General features: G+C 39.7%; 1 protein-coding gene across 1 annotated transcript; it reads right to left on the bottom strand.

Annotated features, from left to right (window-relative positions):
• Nucleotides 1–728: 728 nt before the first annotated feature.
• On the bottom strand, nt 729–18,346 carry zbtb43 (zinc finger and BTB domain containing 43). The gene is made up of 2 exons (XM_067969740.1): nt 18,292–18,346; nt 729–9,060 (listed from the first exon to the last, which is right to left on the bottom strand). Exon 2 carries the CDS (start codon nt 9,055–9,057, stop codon nt 7,621–7,623), a length of 1,437 nt encoding a protein of 478 aa, XP_067825841.1. The 5' UTR covers nt 9,058–9,060; nt 18,292–18,346; the 3' UTR covers nt 729–7,620.
• Between the last annotated feature and the right edge of the window lie 1,340 nt (nt 18,347–19,686).

Here is a 19,686-nt window from a genome sequence, read left to right as displayed (position 1 = left end):
CTCCACCACCTAGAAGGACAAGGGCAGCAGATGCATGGGTACACCATCACTTCCAAGTTCCCCTCCAAGTCACACGCCATCCCGACTTGGACATGTCGCGCCGTTCCTTCATTGTCGCTGCGTCAAAATCCTGCAATTCCCTACCTGACAGAATTGTGGGAGTATGTTCACCACATGGACTGCAGCGGTTCAAGCAGAAGGCTCACCACCACCTTCTGAAGGGCAACTTGGGATGGGCAATAAACGCTGTTTTTGCTAGCGACGCCCACGTCCCGAGAATGAGTTTTGGAAAAGCGTAAGTGATAGCTACACCCCTCAAACTGTCTGGAGCAAGGATATGTCAACTTGCAGACAACTGGCATGCTTTGGGCAGGGCCCAACACAAACATATGTAAGTCCCAAATAAGCTTCCTTGCAATACAAAAGAGCAGACGTTGCAAAATAATGCACTGAAACTCTAATTTGCATTACAGACTCCATTTACTTACACTTCACATACAGAACACAGTTTGCAGCATGATGAGAAGGGGTCAGGATTATGTCATCTCAACCCAGAGATATTTTACTGCCTTGGAACACATGCTACTCTTTAATATAGCAAACTTCGCATTAATTGCTCTAGTGCATTGTTCTGTAGTTTTTTTTGCTGCTGAGGATGTTGTAATAAACGGCTCCCTCAATCAACTTCCCCGATGAACAGAAGTGGTAATGTATCACTTGATTCGATCAACAGTAATATCAGGATTTATTTTGATGTACACTACAGTGGACTTTCACAGCTTGTACATGGACAGAAACATGTAGCTTGTCAATGGGTAACATATTTCATATGAAAATAATAATCCAGTGATATGATCTGAAAAAGAACTTTTGGAGACATGTTCAACTGTATCTGCATCACAGAGTTGCTGGACAGGTGTTGTACAGCAAGATGGACAGAAAGCATGCAGACTAGTTTCAGCATTTTAATAAAAATAACTATTGCTATCTACATTTAACATGTGTGTACTCTCACACTACACACACACAGAAAAGAAAATCAATTTTAAGTGGATCTTGTGGCATGAAAGAAGTCCTATTGTTTTGGGAAAAATGGAACAAATCAGCAACCAAATTATCTGAGTCAGCTTACATTTATTTTACTATATATAGTTATACAAACAGTCACAGTTTTCTTCTATGAGAAGAAGTTAATACTCACAGTATTGGCAATTTAAATAAACAAGCCATATACTATATACTTATTAGAATGGAAAAAAACTTTAAAGCACAAAGAGAAAAATTAGATTCACATAATAGCTGACATTACCTTGGTTAGTTTCAGTGTAACTTCACATTGACAGCACTTTTTAAATAACATTGGACAAAACATGAACACTTGCGAGTTAACAGTTAATAAACAACTTTAATAACAATTGTTCAGAAAGATAGTGATCATTTATATTCAAAAACCTAACCCACATAGGTTAAACTAAGTGACCCACTTGATTTTTAAACCGGAGTAGAACACAATATCAATTTGATATGTCTTTTTGAAAATTTTCTGATACACACTGGGATTGGAGAACTGCAACATCCTAAAAAAATTGCAATTTCTGCTACACCATTTGCTAGAAAGGTCAAATGACAAGATGTCTTTTGTGTCAAAATTTCCTAAATACATATCTTCTTATTTACACTTTGCAATAAGCTTAAAATTATACAACTGGAAATCTCATTGTTAAACATGTTTTGAGTTTTTGTTTTCTAAAGCAAGGAGTTTGTTAGTTGAGGACTTTATGCCACCTGATTTAATGGACTTTTCAACTGAAAATAAAAAAGATCAGACTATTAGATTAATCCTTGGCTTTTATAACATGTATCAAATTAGTAGCAACATTACTGATTTACAGTTTTAAGAAAACTACCAAAGAAACAAATTAGATTGAAGGCCAATTATATAAACATTAATAATTAACAAGATGATGCTACAGAAAGCAAAAAATATTGATCTCATTGTTCATCGAATTGATAAAATATGCCATAATCTCATCCTTGTTACTTGACCTTTAAAGTCAAAGTAAAAATGCTATTTATTTATTCAAGTTGACGCTGTGTATTTACATTTTGTAACAGCTAATCAAAATAAAGCACCAGGAATTACAGAACAAAAAGGTGCAATGGTGAAACAGAAGCCTAATTTATCACCGTATATTCAGTCTCTACTGATTTGTGATATAACTTCACATATAGCACAGTACACAGGCAACGAACACACAACAGTATGTTCTGAGCTTATTTCTCACTACAGTACCTTGATCAGGCACCACGGTTTATTCCCTTAGTCATAATGACCCAAGCCCAGCACCAGAAATGTGCATGGTACTGTTCGTGGATATCTGAACTTATGACATTCAAAGCTTAGCTGTGTTGACACATAAATATCAATATCTTAACACAATGGGAAACCTGACAAACTAGTGATGTGCAATAGAGAGGAACTCAAATTCACTGGAATTCCACTTGGCATCAAAAAACCTACAGTAAATACCATTTCACAAAACCTAAATTTGTTGTTGCTAGCACTTTAAACTTTTACATCTGATATTTGGTAGCATTACAATTTAACATATAGTTTTATAGAGTAGCCTTTACATACGGGATATCTGTCCGAAACTCACTGAATGGAGTTGTATTGAATATTTATCACAGAAAAGGTCACATTTTTGAAGTTAAATTTAATACGAGAATGCCTCTCAAAGATGAGTATATTATTGCAATGACTACTGTAATTCATTGATTAAATTCTTCAAAGTATGTTTTTATACATTTCTCCAATATAAATTATTTAGTTAGTATCCAGTCAATTATACCTCTAAAACTGTAACTGTTTCAATGCATCAGTTTTGTTATATATAAAAGTCTAAAATCAATTTATATTAATCTACAATATAATAAACTATCGATTTCAAAATCTGATAAACTAACCTCTGTAATCTAGTCATAAAATAATCAGTGCACATTTACTTACCACCTTTAACAAGTTTCACTTTACATTACTTATTTCAGATAATAAAGATGAAAATGGTTAATAACGGGAAATGATAGAACAGTTATGGATTTAAAATACTGATTTTTACGTTTGTTAAAAAAGTTTTATTTGAAATGTAGTCACTCGTATTATTCCATGTCACTTATCGTACTTCCAGATTCAGTAGAACAGTTTCTTCCAATATTATTTGTCACGCTACACTCACAGGTATTGTTCCATTAATATATCCCTTGTGATAACATCAATGGTGCTTGACATGTGCGCAATGCCGGCATAGAACTGTAACATACTGTGATCAGTGACAGCAACAAAAATTGTTTCAGGAGCAGGGAAATCGCAGGTGTGTCTTGGAGAGGAGGGGGGAACCTAATTGCATCTCTGCCCTCATGAAAAAGCTTCAAAATGTGGTGCAACTGTACAGATTATAAATTGAATGAAGACTACAGGCATGATTTTGACTCCGGGCCGGGAAGGGGGCGGGTTAAATTGCGGACGGGAAACCTGGAAGTACGTCTTTTTTTTGGTCATAGGGTCACAGGTTGGCACGGGGGCAGTTAGTCATGGAGGAGGGATCGGGGGTCAGTCATGGGTGTGTCAGGATCAGGGGTCATCACGGGTCCGCGATCATTGGAGGGGGGGTTGGGGGGGGGGGGGGGGGGAGTTGCTGCAGGTAGGCTTGTTGGGCCTAGGGGAAGCACTTCTGCTCGGACCTTCTCGCTTCCTTTCACGTGGCGTGAAAGAGAAGGCCCGGGAATCCCGGCCCCCCGGGGTTGAAATTGGAAACTGTGGGAAAACGGAGGCCCAAAGCCTCCATGAAAAATTTTAAGGCCTGACCCGCCTCCTGGGAGCGGGTTGGTCTCCCGCCCCTCATTCCGCCCTGGTGAAAACCGGAAATGGGCGGGTTGGAGGCGGGTCCAAAATGGTTGCAATTTTGAATGCCCCCCCTGTGCCCTATATCTTAAATAAGACAATTCAACAAAATTAGCTTTGTGCAATCAGCTGCATAATACCACAATGCAGGGCAAGATGTTCATTTCAAAACAGACAGTTCAGTTACACATAATACATGCACACAGAATCACTGAAGTTTCAATACTGAAGCAGACTATTTGGAGCATTGTACAGGTGCGAGTTCACTCAGCTGACATAACTACTCTAATCCCACTTCCTTGCTCTTGCCTGTACTTACTGCTGTTTAGGCTGTGGAGTCAGCATATTCCAGAACGGGGGTGACTGGGGTCTCCTGCTAAATGCACAAAATTTACGTAGTGTCAAGTGCATACTTTCTACAAACAGTGAAACCTATTCTGCTATAGATTTACAGTGAACAATAATGGAGTGAGTGAGTGTGAAAACAGGTTTGAATTGGACTATTGAAAACATGTCTAGGATAGGGAAAGGATCAATTTTAAACATAATTTAGTTGTACACCACTGACTCCAAAAATCCAGTATCTTTCAGAGACTGCATATTTAATAAATTGCACTTTTTAAATCACTACTAGAACCATACTGTTCATAAATGGATTATTAAAATAGATAAATCAACTATGTTTTACAAATAAGCAATTTTTGCTCTGTGATTAGCCTGGGGAGTTATTTTTTAAAAAAAATAGTAGTATAGAGGTATGAATATCTAGAGAGTTATCTTCTCTGGGTTCTGTTTTTAAAAGTTATGTCATGCAAGTCTGGGTGATTCTTACACTGGACTACAGTGGAGAGGGCGTCCAATAATCTCAAATAAAGTTGGCAAGCCTGCAGCTCATTATGGTGCACCCTTTGCTTTATTCCAGAATTAACTGGTCACCGGAAAGGACCTACAATGGAAGCTACAAAGAGTAAACAACACCCTTCAGTCTCTCTCTAATTGTCAAGGCACAAACAGATTCCTACTCCCTCCCTCCAGCTCCCACCACCAAAATTAGCGCACTTCAATTTAAACAATGTGCTTGACATTTTGATAAATCCTGCTGGTGTTGGAAATTTCATGAATGGCAGATTCACGTCATTCACAACACTAATCCTTTACTCGATGCCTATGTATCTACCTACAGAAATCAGAGCATTTAAAAATACAATATTCTGAAGTTAAATGCCAACCCTTAAAATAAAGACGATGGAGTAGATTTTCAACTTGTTGCCTGGGCATAAACCTGGCATTGCAGATCGACCACCTTTCGAGAAACTGCCTGATTCTCATTTCCACTGAAATCAATGGAACTGAAAATCAGGTGCTTTCTATAATGGGTGGCCAATCCGCAACGTCAGTTTTATGCTCGGGTGACAAGTTGAAAATCGATCTCTACGTATCTACTTCACTTTCAAGTCCATCATTAAGCTTGAGATGTTAAATGAGATTCGCAATGGATGATTTTTAAAAAAAATCAGCTTAAGAGTCTGACATGGGCAAGAACCAAGGAATATGCTTAATCAAACGACTGAGAAATTTACAAACTTGAGTTTCCATTTGCCTGATAATGGTGTGCATGCTCTTACCCTCTTCAGGCACACACCACATAACCAAGCTCAGAGAATTTAAACCTAACTTTGAGACCTTCAAATTTGTATTAAGATGTTCCTAAATTTTGAACTCGCTAAAATTATGCAGCTTACCAGCACATGGCACTTTTACGTCTGCTGCTGCTTGTCCAGCCACGTCTACGTTAGGCAGCCCCATTGACACACCTATCCTTCCACATCTTATCAATGAGCCAGTCTGGGTGATTCATCATCAACAGCATCCTGAAGTACTCCTGACCTTCCTACCTCAGATATCACATTACCACATCTGCTACCTGGTTTCCAATTCCCGTCGACAGGTGTGTCATTTTGGAGCTAAATTGAACGCAGAGCCTCCGTTTACAAGGGATGAGAAGATATGAATTCAAAACACAAGTAGCAGTCTTTTCTAGATACCTCTTGCAAATCTTATGACTTTTTGGAAGTAATGTAAAATTGTAGTACATGACAGTAATGGCAATCTTACACAGTAATTACATTAATCAAATCACTTGAGTCAAGGTGGGTTATAGCTAAACTATTGCTACAGTTTTTGGAAATCAACAATTCAACTGTTTGCAGTAGTTTTTAAAAAGTTGTAGTCTAAAATTCATAAGTATTTCATTCCCAGACTCCCTTTAGTCCTATTTCCTAACTACAGTGATGCAAATCTGGAATGCAAGCGCAGTAATCGAGTACTTCACTTTCAGTAGGACATGACTGGCCATTTTCAAGGAAACAATTAACTTCAGATAATTTACTATGCATCATTTACAAACCATCCAATATTTATTGATGGAACCAACAAGCTGTTCCATTCAATGCTACACTTTCGGCTTTGGAGCTGCTAGAAAGGAGTCTTCTGTCTTATTAATTTTTTCCCCTCCCTTTTCCTCCCAAAGGCATTGTCTTATTATTGTGTCATGGTTTCAAAGGTGTGGATCTCTTATGAATAAGGTTTTATTAAAGGGAATCTTTTTATCAGGTTGAATAAGTGATTATTTAAACCATCAATAAGATTGACACTCCTCATCCATCATGTATGCTCAACATTTACTGTGTCTAAGACACATACTAACCTCAAATATATACATACATTATATACAGTATGTAAATATAATTTAAAAAAAAACATTAGTCGACTACCTTTGTTATTCTCAACTTGCTGCACACTTAGTTATTCAAAATCAGTCTCAATTGAGACAAGTTTGCAGTACGTACTGCAAAGCTACTAAGAATTACTAAATGTGACAAATATTCCAATGTTACCAGAAAATGTTCCTGAACTGTTCTTCTCATCATCCAACATCCCAAATAAAAGGTCTGACTGAAAGATTTCAGAAGTTTGAATGACTGTTGTAATTTGCATTTCTATGTCTTTTGCAAACTGACCTGTAGCCTATTTACACAAATCGTATTCAGTACCAATTAACACCAGGGGCCTGATTTAGTTGCTGATGCTCAAGACCAAAATATTGTTTTTTTGAGAATCAGGCTCCAGAATACAGCAATTTAATGGAATTTCCATTAAAATGTCCTTTTCAGCCTTTCGGTATAAAATGATTGTAGACGGTTTTCACTTTTGGTTTCTGGTTTTCATGCAAGTGATTAAAAGTAAAGTCAGTTTAAACTGCTACCTCAATCCTCTCTGTTACACAGAATTGCCTTTGTAAGTTGAGTAGCATTTCTACACACAACACACCCAGTCTAAACTCAACATACAATATTTGTGTGCAAATGGGGCTTACAACACATTAGCAAAATACTGTTCTAAGTCTATTCTTGGTTTTTTTTTCCTTCTTTCCACTCATTTTAATATATATGTAAGGCTCATTTCTTCATTTCAGTTCACTAAGAGTCACACGATTGTGCAATATTTAAGTGTAACACTATTGGAAAATGGTTTTGGTTAAATAAGTGTTGTCATGGCACCAACACATTTCTAACAGACTCCTAGGCTATCACCACTGAGACCGTTGATTTTCTACTGCGAATGAGAACACCACTGAATGAGTCAAAAGCACTTAAAACATCTTCACTACATCAAGTACCATATATCATATCACTGAGCCAGTTGGCCCATTAGTTCTGTCAGCGGACATCAGGTACCTGATATAGCTTAGTGCATGATGTCACGTGACGATGGAAACTGTCTCGCCACATGAATTTCTTACCGCAGATGTGACACTCATATGGTTTAATGCCAGTGTGGATCTTCATATGGCCTACAAGATGGTGCTTCATTTTAAATTTCTTACCACAAACACCACAGCCATAAGGTCGAAGACCAAGATGCATGCTCATATGTCGATCTCGCTGACTCTTGTGAGTAAAATTCTTGCCACACTGGCAAGGGTAAAGTTTGTAAACAACAGCTGTGAAGCCAGAGTGAGAGGTCTTTTCACTGACACCTGTTCCTAGTTCAGCTTCAATGCCATACCCTGGCAACCGATTCACCTGCATTTCAGCTGCCGTTAAAGGGTCCTGACGGTGTCCACTGACATTTGTATCTCCTCGGTCAGCTGAAAATTCGTCCAACGATGAACCATAGTAATCAGCCTGCTCATCATAAGAACGATTCTCATGGCCTTCCTCAAATGCCTCCTGCGTTTTGGCAGCAACAATATTAAAGCTGTCATCAATGCTAGAAGATTGTATTACTGGTTCGGCCTGACTAATATTTTCTGATTCAGAGACATGCTGCTCTTCAGCAGCAGGGCGAGTCATTCCATCACCGTAATCCTGTTCAAATTTTTCTTGTTTCACATACACCCACCGTTTGTGAGGCATTATACTAGGTTGACTATAGATTGGCCTGACATACGAGTACTCTGCACTATCACTTGCTCCTTCCTCACCATCCTGGCTATTCATTTCTGCACTTAAATGATCATGCTCCCCTGAAGAATTGCTAGGAAGGTTGTCGTGATCGATTATTTGGGGCGGTGACGCATCACCCTCTTTGGGACTCTCTTCGCCATTTTCATCAGCCTTTGAATCTTCATTCACACTTTTATGAAATTCGGGCTGCCCTACAGCTCCAAGTTCTGAAGGCTCTCCTGAACCATTAAAATTGCTGCTGCTAGGTGACTGATGATCACTCAAATGATTCGATTTCTGATAAGGAACTGATGGGCACACCTTTAAAAGTTCTGTACACTTATCTACAACGTGCCACATTTGAAGGAAGCTTGCTACTGTTAAGTAACTGACAATGTCAGTGGCTGGCAGTACTAGTTTTCCCGTGTAGCAAGACAACAAGACATTTTCAAATGCCTTTGGATTCATCACATCTGGTAGAAGGATTCGATTACTGTTCTTCAGTAGTACCTGATCACAAAAATAAGGCGAACTGGCAGCTAGGACAGCCCTATGGGCCCTGAATAAATGGCCCTGAACGTGAATAGCAATGTCACATAGTTGTCCCTCTTGACGCTGTTGGTTTAACTTCTGTAGTAGAGTATTTGTAAAGTTTGGGAACTCCACACGATAAAAATTAGTTGCTAGCTCCATCGTGGATGAAAGCATGTACTGTTCAAAACACAAGACAACAGATATATTAAACAAGATTTGGTAAATTACTTGCTAATGGAGTGCATTATCGATAATCAAAAGGTAATTCTGAAAAAAATATTTCTCTTAGCTTTAAAAGTTTTTTGTTGAAATATACTATTGGCTCTCAAGCAAAACATATGGCAGTTCAGAAATAAAACATTATATCTTTACAAGCACAGATCAAACCCTACAGCCGACAATTCAAATCTTCCCTCTGAGCTTTGAAGTCCATATTTGTGCTGACTTCCTCCCATTGCAAACATTTTACAGTGATGGAGATGATAGGTGAAGGGAAAAAAACAGGACTCAATGGGAGGAAAGAAAGCAGAAACAAATTATACGAAGCACTGAAAATACTGAAACACCAGTAATTATAATTTGCTTTTAGAAATAAGGATAATAGTAATCAACAATTAAGGAAACTAACAAATGGCCCCTCGAGCCTGTTCGATTAAGGAACAGATTATATGAAGATCAGATTTAATTCCACCTGTCCTTCTGCCTTCACACACTATTAGTCTTTGCCAACTTTTAAGCAACACCAGGTTTAACCGATTTATGATTTGTCAGTATATACATTGTAAAATCATACACCAGTGTAAACCACATTCCCTTGAGCACCAGCATCTTCCAAAGGCCTCTCCGCATGTTGCTACTGTGACGATACTTGCACTCAGTCCTGGGTCTGGAGGAAAAAAATGAGATGAATACTAAAACTATATCAGATGATTGCTGAAACAATAATTTCCATTTATTCCTGTTACTGGTGTAACTAAGTGTTATTTTTAATTTTAAATCTGGTTTGTTCATATTCAGTGTTTCATATTTTTAAATTTTAGGGAGAATCCCACTGACACAATGAACTTCAAAGCAATTGTAATTTTTTTTGTCAACAGCAATCATTTTAACACTCAAAGATACCAAATCAACCACCAATGTGGTAAACCATCGACTTAAACACACTTTTTGCTCATCACGGTCTAATTAATCTTTTAGCATGGAGTTCCCTCTTGCTTCTTCCACCCCACCCAAAGCTGTATCCTGCACATGAATATCATGAATGCTACTTTCAATTTCAAAATGCTGTCTCCATTTTTTTTAAAAATGCAGATTTTACTCTCTCTGTTTTGTTAACCAATGGCATTAAGGGATATGGGGCTAAGGCTGGTATATGGAGTTAGGTCACAGATTAGTCATGATCTCAATGAACGGCAGAACAAGCTCGAGGGGCCAAATGGCCTGTTCCTGTTCATATGTTCCTCTAATTTCTTTGCATTTTCTTGGACAGCACGAGAACCCACAGTCCAATGAAAATGCTGGTAATTATGAGGATGACGTGATCTATCATGAGTGCAGATTAAGGAACAGATTATATGAAGATCAGATTTAATTCCACCTGTCCTTCTGCCTTCACACACTATTAGACTTTGCCAACTTTTAAGCAACACCAGGTTTAATATGTATAATTTGAGAACTTATATTTTCCTTTGTATCCCTATAATATATTTGTGACTAACATTGTACAGTTTTGAAAAACATTGTATAGCATTGTAAACTCTACATTTAATGCAGTCTGTTTGATCTCCTGGAACTATATTGTTGCATGTCACTTGACAATAAAAGGGGCATAGCCTATATTGTAACTGCTTGTCTATTGTGCCACTGACACTTAAAAAAAATGAAATGCAAGTTACTATTTCCAAAGAATCGTTCAGAAATGCCAATTTACTTTATATCAGAAAATATGGACGATGGCTGCAGCAGAGCCACTGGGAATGGAGGAAGTGTGGGGCTGGTGATCCCGTCGGTACACAGCTGGCGGGATTGGCTGTACTCCTGGGGGTCTACCTGCATATCTTCCGCCACATTTCCAGGCCACTGCAATCTTCCTTGCTTTGTCAGGTTTTCCATGCTTCCCTTCTCCTCTGCTGTAACTGCTTAAACCTCCTCTGGACCCATCTTTTGTTTCCATACTTGTCCTATTATCTTCTCCTTGCACCATCGTCCCTTTTGTCATTGAATCACTCTTGCCCTCCACCCTATCACAGGCCTTCCCTTTTGTGCTTTCCCTGCCCCACTTTTCCCTGGCTCTGTACTTGCTTAAAAGCTGTTCATCTCGAACATCTTCCAGTTCTGATGACAGGTCATCGACCTGAAACATTAATAATGCTATTTCTCTGCCCACAGATGCTACCTGACCTGCTCAGTATTTCCAGCATTTTCTGTTTTCATTTAAAATTAACATTTGCCATTTATCTAGCTGCCATGATTTTCATTGTCAGACATTAACTAACCCATGGAAAAATGACTCTAGATCATGTAATTTATCACTAGCAATCAATGCTTTAACACCCACGCCTCTGACCTAACTGGAATTTCATCAGCTCCTTGTGACGTGCCATTTGGATAGTTGTGTCAAGCGTCAATTCTGATTCAATTTTCAATGTCTGTGATAGATCTTTGTCAGCAATGCCAATCAGAATTCTGTTCCAAACGTGCTCATTTTTGTGTGATTCAAATTCACAGCGTTTAACAAGCTCTTCAAATTTCAGATGATTCCACAGCTTTTTCTGAATGCGATGGTGGAAGAGTGCCCTTTTGTAATTCAATCAATCAATCTAAAATTCCCCATATCTGAGGAGGCTCTTCTAATCACTCTGCTGCACTTCTAGACAGAATATAAGAAAAGTCCGGTTGTCTGACAAGCAATCTGTCTCTTATGACTACCATCCTTCGCTGTCAGGATCTTTCTATTTTATTAATACGAGGATGACCATTGCTCCTCTGAACTTTCCTCTGGTTTCATTTAAGCTCCAAATAAGCTGTCCTATATGCTCATCTTCCACCCTGCATGCACATTCTCCACCCTACATGCACACTGTATTTAAATCAAGAATCACTGCAGAAGACCCTTTGCATGGTATCCTGCTCAAACTCATTCTTCTCCAGGACCTCAAACTGGAACTCTTCACTTCTCTCAGTCTTCCCATTCTATTTACAGTCTTCAAGCCTGGTGTCACTTAACAATTATTTCTTGGTCTTCTCAATTCAACTTTATTAGTGCCTCCACTTTGGTCTTTGAATAACAGAACATCCCTTCCGAATAGCTCCAACACAAATAATTTGATATTTTGATCATAAATCAACATAATTCATCATTTTGATCAATTTCCCCATGTCAAACAAAAGACAATTCTTGTCAGTTCCTATTGCCTACAGACATGGATTAGAGCACTGTAAACTGCTACATGTCAGAAGTGATAATAATGCCAAATAATGTTTTACTGTTGAAAAGAGTAGAAGAGTAATTTAAATGGCAATTCAATCCAAATTACTTTTCACGCTTGGAATGGCATAAGGCATCATGGCAAGTTGTTTTGATAAGCTGAGTAACAGTGCTGGTATAGGAAATGACAGCTCACCAAACTTTAAAAATACTTTACACTGTCATCATTGTGCTCTCTATGTTCTTCACCAAACTGTACTTCAAGAGTTTTGCAATGTGATAAAGAATGAGTAAAGTACATTCCTACTGAAGTGTACTGCAGAAGATTCTCAACACAACTAGATACTTTGTGAGGTAGGTAGTGCATCATCATTTACCACACGGACTGCAGCGGTTCAAGAAGGCGGCTCACCACCACTTCTCAAGGGCAATTAGGGATGGGCAATAAATGCCAGCCTCGCCAGCGACACCCACATCCCATGAACGGATAAAAAAAATCTACAATCATTCCAGGGCAAGGTGTCTAAGCTGTGGAACAATTCTACACAAATGTGCTGAAACTCTTTCTTTACATCAACTTAGAAGCACTGAAGGCAAAAATGATTCAACTACCTATGCATATTCGATTTTCCACATTAAACCTGGACAATTTCAGCCAACCAGATATTACAAACTTAAATGTTCTGAAATTGGCATTCAAGCAATTTGCCTCGATACTACTTGATGGGCAAGAATCTACCAAGTTAGAAATGGAGCGTAATTCAATTGTTCATCACATGACCATTTTGCATGCTGATCATAACTTTGATCAAATGTTTCCTTATGTCAACAATATTGAGCCAAAATAATGAGGTAATCCTGCCACGTTATAAATCATTGGTACGATCACATTAAGAATACTGTGTACAGTTCTGGTTGCCACAGTACAAGAGGATATTACAACTATTAAAAGGATACAGAAGAGAGCAACCAGAATGATTGAGGGGATGGAAGGATTGGATTATGAGGAGCGATTATGCAAATTGGGCATGTTCTCACTGGAAAAGAGAAGGCTCAGAGGTGATGTAATTGCTGTTTTTAGGATTCCAAAGGGACTAGGTAATGTAGACCACGACAAGCTATTTCACTTTGTCCACAAAAGCAGAACACAGGCTGCACTTGAAGGGGGGTAAGTTCAAAACTAATCTGTGGAAACAATATTTCAGTGTGCGAGTGGCAGAGGAGCACATTTGCAGGCAAATTACTGTAAGATGCAAGAACTATAGAGTAGTGATAATGGGGGACTTCAATTATCCCAATATGGACAGGGATAGTAACAATGTAAAGGGCAAAGAGGAGGAGGAATTCCTGAAGTGGGTACAAGAGAACTTTCTTGATCAGTGTGTTTCCAGCCCTATGAGGAAGGAAGCAGTGTTGGACCTAATTCTGGGGAATGAAATGGGGCAAGTGGAGCATGTTTCAGTAGGGGAGCACCTGGGGAACAGTGATCATAATATCATCAGGTTTAGAATAGTTATGGAAAACGATAAGGAATAATCAAGCTGAAGGAGTTGAAAAGGGATCTTGCCCTGTTGGATTGGAATCAGAAATTGTTAAGCAAAACAGTAATTGAACAACGTGAGGCCTTCTAGGAGATGGCAGAGTAGACACAGTTCCACAAGGGAGAAAGGAAGGCCATCCAAAGCTGGAGCTCCCTGGATGACTAAAGAGATAGAGATTAAAATGGAACAGAAAAAGGAGGTTTATGATAAATGTAAGATTCAAAATATGGTAGAGAACCAAGCTGAATACAGAAAGTACAGAGGAGATCTAAAAAAGGAAATAAGAGGGGCAAAGAGAGAGTATGAGAATAGATTAGGGGCTAACATAAAAGGGAACCCAAAAGTCTTTTGTAAACATATAAATAGTAAAAGGGTAATCAAAGGAAGGGTGGGGTCAATTAGGGACAAAAAAGGGGATCTTCTTGTGGAGGCAGAAGATAAGGCTGAGGTAATAAATGAATACTTTGCATCGGTCTTCACTAGATGGATGCTGACAATGTAGCACTAAAGGAGGAGGTGGTAGCGATATCGGATGGAATAAAAATAGATAGAGGAGGTACTTAAAAGGTTAGCAGTACTCAAAGTAGAAGTCACCCGGTCCAGGTGGGATGCACCTAAGGTTACTGAGGGAAGTAAGTGTGGAAAATACGGAGGCTATGGCCACAATCTTCCAGTCCTCTTTAGATATGGGAGTGGTGTCAAAGGACAGGAGGATTGCAGATGTTACTCCCTTGTTCAAAAAAAGGGAGAGGGATAAACCCAACAATTACAGGCCTGTCAGTGCAACGTCAGTGGTGGGGAAACATTTAAAGACAATAATCCGGGACAAAATTAACTGGCACTTGGAAAAGTATGGGCTAATAAATGAAAGTCAGCACGGATTTGTTAAAGGAAAATTGTTTTGACTAACCTGATTGAGTTCTTTGGTGAAGTAACGGAGAGGGTTGATGAGGGTAGTGTGGTTGATGTCTATATGGACTTTCAGAAAGCATTTGATAAAGTACCACATAATAGACCTGTTAGCAAAATTAAAGCCCATGGCAATAAAGGGACAGTGGCAGCATGGAATTAAAATTGGCGAAGGGACAGAAAGCAGAGAGTAGTGAACGGTTGTTTTTCAGACTGGAGGGAAGTATATAGTGGTGTTCCCCAGGGGTTGGTATTAGGATTACATCTTTTTGATATATATTAATGACCTGGGCTTGGGTATAATTTCAAAGTTTGCCGATGACACGAAACTCGCAAATGTAGTTAACAATGTGGAGGATAGTAACTGACTTTAGGAGGACACAGACAGACTGGTGAAATGGGCAGAGAAGTGTGAAGTGATACATTTTGGTCGGAAGAATGAGGAGAGGCAATATAAACTAAGTGGTACAATTTTAAAGGGAGTGCAGGAACAGAGAGACCTGAGGGTGTATGTACACAAATCTTTGAACATGGTAGGGCAAGTTGAGAAAGCCGTTAAAAAAGTATATGGGATCCTGGGCTTTATAAATAGAGGCACAGAGTACAACAGCAAGGAAGTTATGTTAAACCTTTATAAAACACTGGTTAGGCCTCAGCTGGAGTACTGTGTTCAATTCTGGACACCACACTTTAGGAAGGATGTCAAGGCCTTAGAGAGGGTGCAGAAGAGATTTACTAGAATGGTACCAGGGATGAGGGACTTCAGTTATGTGGAGAGATTGAGAAGCTGGGGTTGTTCTCCTTAGAGCAAAGAAGGTTAAGAGGAGATTTGATACAGGTGTTCAAAATCAAGAACAGTTTTGAAAGAGTAAATAAGGAGAAACTGTTTCCAGTGACAGAAGGGTCGGTAACCAGAGGACACACATTTAAAGTGACTGGCAAACGAACCGGAGGCAACATGAGGAAACATTTTTTTTAAACGCAGCAAGTTGTTATGATCTGGAATGCAATGCCTGAATGGCTCGTGGAAACAGATTCAATAGCAACTTTCAAAAGGGAATTGGATAAATGCTTGAAGGGAAAAAATTTACAGGGATACGGGGATACAGCAGGGGAGTGGGGAGTGGATAGCTCTTTCAAAGAGCCAGCCCAGGCATGACGGGCCGAATGGCCTCCTTCTGTGCTGTACCATACTATGATACTATGGTCAATCTATGGAACAGATTCCCCAGGGAGACGGTGGAAGCAGTTAGTATTAATTCATTCAAATGCAAATTCAATAGATTTCTTTCAGAAAATAAGATTTTGGGATACAGTATATGAGTTATTTGAGACATGTCATATGGTAGAAGTAGCATGCTTGGTAGGAGAAAGGTGACTTTGGACCTATGGTTTTCAAAGCTCTCCACCACTGCCTTTTTTCTCATGTCATTTCTGGTTCTGTTGATAGAAATTGATTGTTATGATTAGTCAACACCTCCATTATCATTGTATCATGCGACTACCAGGATGACAGAAGGTGAACTAGATGGATCTTGGTCTTTTTTTGTCCAGCAATTCCTATGTTTCTTTCCTTAGTTGTCTTCAGAAGGTGGTGGTGGGCCTTCTTGATAATGAACAGGACTATTTTGGGGGCAGGGATTTCCCATGCCAATTAAGCAAAAAATATGGTTTTAAAAGAACATACACACAGGCTTTTCAGTTAAGTTGCCCTTAGATCCAATTCACTTTTCAGCAATTAAATTTCAATTGTTATGATTTAAAAATACTCAACTGTCTAAATCCCGAGCTAAATGGAGTTCAAACTTAAAATATTTAAAGCAGAAGGCAGCAACAATTGTGAGGCAGCCGTACTTGGAGAATGCAATTAAAGTTCTAAAATTAACACTTTGCGTCAGGATTTTACAGCACAGTCCCAATCTTGCTCTTGATTCCAAATGATGCAATATCAACAATCAAAATATAACTAGGAACATATAGGAACAGGAGTAGGCCATTCAGCCCCATGAGCCTATTCCTCCATTCAATTAGATCATGGCTGATCTCTTAACTCCATCTACCCGCCTTGTTTCCGTAATCCTTGCCTAACAAAAATCTATCAATCACAGTTTTGAAATTTTCAATCGACCTAGCCTCAACAGCTTTTGGGGAGAGTTCCAGATTTCTACAACCCTTCGTGATAAGAAGTGCTTCCTGACATCACAATTTCAAGTGTCTCTCCCATCACTGTTAATTTATGCAATATAATAATGGGAAAAGTTTATTTTAGGTGCGCTCGGTATAGTGAAATTGTAAATCTGTTCTTTATAAATGGAAATCTTTCCCTGATGTGTTTTAAATAAAATCTACAAATTGGTGGGTGTGAAGATGGCAGTTGTTTCACTGAGATGTAAAGTGATAAAGGTTAATGATCTGGCAAAATGTGTCATGAAACAATATTGCGACATACTAAATAAAAGTTAATATTGCTGCAGAAGGAATAATTGAGTGAATTAGTGCAAAATTACATATTCACATATGTAATATACAATATTACAAAATAACCTCTTAAAACATGAATATGTTCCTGCTCACGAAATATGTAATAGAGAACTATGTAATTTAGCTATTTGGGAGGTGACTTATCAGGAACTGTGAACAGGTATTTCATAAAATTTCCACTGCAAAACCTCCATATTCAAGCTGAAAATGAATTTGTTAAATATAACACAAAGTGATATTCTTAAATTTTCAAAACTAGGCAGGCCAAGTTTTTGAAAATAAGTTACTTCTAAAATTCGAAACTTTAGATGCAAAAATTAAAAAATATATAAGCCTTCTAAGATTTTGAATAATCCTTTTAAGTTAGAAAATTCGCGGAACGGGAATTTATTTGCGGGGTTCATGTTTATGATTTGAAGATAACCGTAGCCACTGGCAGGAGTCAAACGATAATTGTTGTCTATACGATTATTTATTTTTCTAAAAATACATGGGACTATATTTGTAAGAATGTGTATTAATACTGACCAAGGAGACTTTTTGGAAAAAAAAAGTGTACCTTAAATGAGTTAAACATTATATTCACTTATTGGACAAAGCGTAACATTCATTGCTACTTTCTTGCTTATCATCGCACATCCTTGCAGTTACTCACTGTGAAACCAAGCCTGCTACAGGAGACCCCGCCCATTCCAGGATGCATCATCCCGCCCTAGCCAGTACATGATTCGCCAGCCACCCGCCAATCAACTTATCCCGCCCACTGCCAGCCACGGATTGGATGACACGCCCGTCAATCATCAGAGCCCGCTTATCAGGTCACTACGCCCGCCCCCTCCCTGAGACGTCAAACAAACAATTGCGCGAGGCCTTCGCAACCTCACGTCAACCGGCCGAGGCAGGACAGGACAAAGCGGGCCTGGAAAAGAAGGTTGGAGTGAACGAACTCCGGTCCCTACCAGCTGGAGGTCACGTCGCAAGCGTTATTATGGAGTGTCCGGACAGAAAGTTATCGGGCGCCGTCCCGTCCCCGCCCCCGCCGTCACGTACCTGTGAGATTCCCTTCACCTGAGAGCTCGCATCGTCAGGTCCCGGACAACCGCGCCGACGTCACCCACTCACGTGACTGCAGCGGCACGCATGCTGTGTAAACAAACGAGTCCGAGCGGGGCGCATGCGCAGTCCATTTCCCCCACCAGCAGGCCAGGCAGAATCTGGCTCTGCTTTTCCCCTCTTGTGTTCAGCTTGCTGTATTCCAAATCTCTTTTTTTTTAATAACATAGCTGCACACACGGAAAGTTCTGTTAATTATCAAAAAAAATATTGACATGCTGCACAGAAATGGGAGCTGACACATCTGTTTAGCAGCAGCAGCAGCAACAACAACAACTTGCATTTATATAGCTCCTTTAAAAACATCAGAAGATGCTTCACAGAGGCGTGACCGGTTAATAAATGGACAGCCAGACAACGGAGGCGATATCAGGAAGGGTGACTAAAAGTTCGGTCAAAGAGGTGATTTTTTAATGATGTGGAGATGCCGGTGATGGACTGGGGTTGACAATTGTAAACAATTTTACAACACCAAGTTATAGTCCAGCAATTTTATTTTAAATTCACAAGCTTTCGGAGGCTTCCTCCTTCGTCAGGTAATTGTCAGGAGCTCCTTGAAGCCTACGCATTTATACATATAGAACAATACATGGTGTTTACAGACTGCCCCTGCAACTGCCCGTTGCCAAGGCAATCACCGTGTTCAGACAGAGAGGTGTCACCTGCAGAACCCCCGAATACACATTCAACAAAAAAACAAACAGGAAAAAAAAACAGAGAGAGGCAGAAACATCCGGAAGGCAGAGAAAGCCAGCAAATGACCCATTATATTAAAAACAGATAACATTTGTTCGCTGGTGGGGTAACGTGTAGCGTGACATGAACCCAAGATCCCGGTTGAGGCCGTCCTCATGGGTGCGGAACTTGGCTATCAATTTCTGCTCGACGATTTTGCGTTGTCGTGTGTCTCGAAGGCCGCCTTGGAGTACGCTTACCCGAAGGTCGGTGGATGAATGTCCATGACTGCTGAAGTGTTCCCCGACTGGGAGGGAACCCTCCTGTCTGGCGATTGTTGCGCGGTGTCCGTTCATCCGTTGTCGCAGCGTCTGCATGGTCTCGCCAATGTACCATGCTCTGGGGCATCCTTTCCTGCAACGTATGAGGTAGACAACGTTGGCCGAGTCACAGGAGTATGAACCATGCACCTGGTGGGTGGTGTCCTCTCGTGTGATGGTGGTATCTGTGTCGATGATCTGGCATGTCTTGCAGAGGTTACCGTGGCAGGGTTGTGTGGTGTCGTGGACGCTGTTCTCTCGAAAGCTAGGTAATTTGCTGCGAACGATGGTCTGTTTGAGGTTGGGTGGCTGTTTAAAGGCGAGTAGTGGAGGTGTG

The sequence above is a fragment of the Heptranchias perlo genome, chromosome 31 (genome assembly GCF_035084215.1).
Source record: "Heptranchias perlo isolate sHepPer1 chromosome 31, sHepPer1.hap1, whole genome shotgun sequence".
NCBI classification, from domain to species: domain Eukaryota; kingdom Metazoa; phylum Chordata; class Chondrichthyes; order Hexanchiformes; family Hexanchidae; genus Heptranchias; species Heptranchias perlo.
This window is presented reverse-complemented; position numbering and strand designations above follow the sequence as displayed.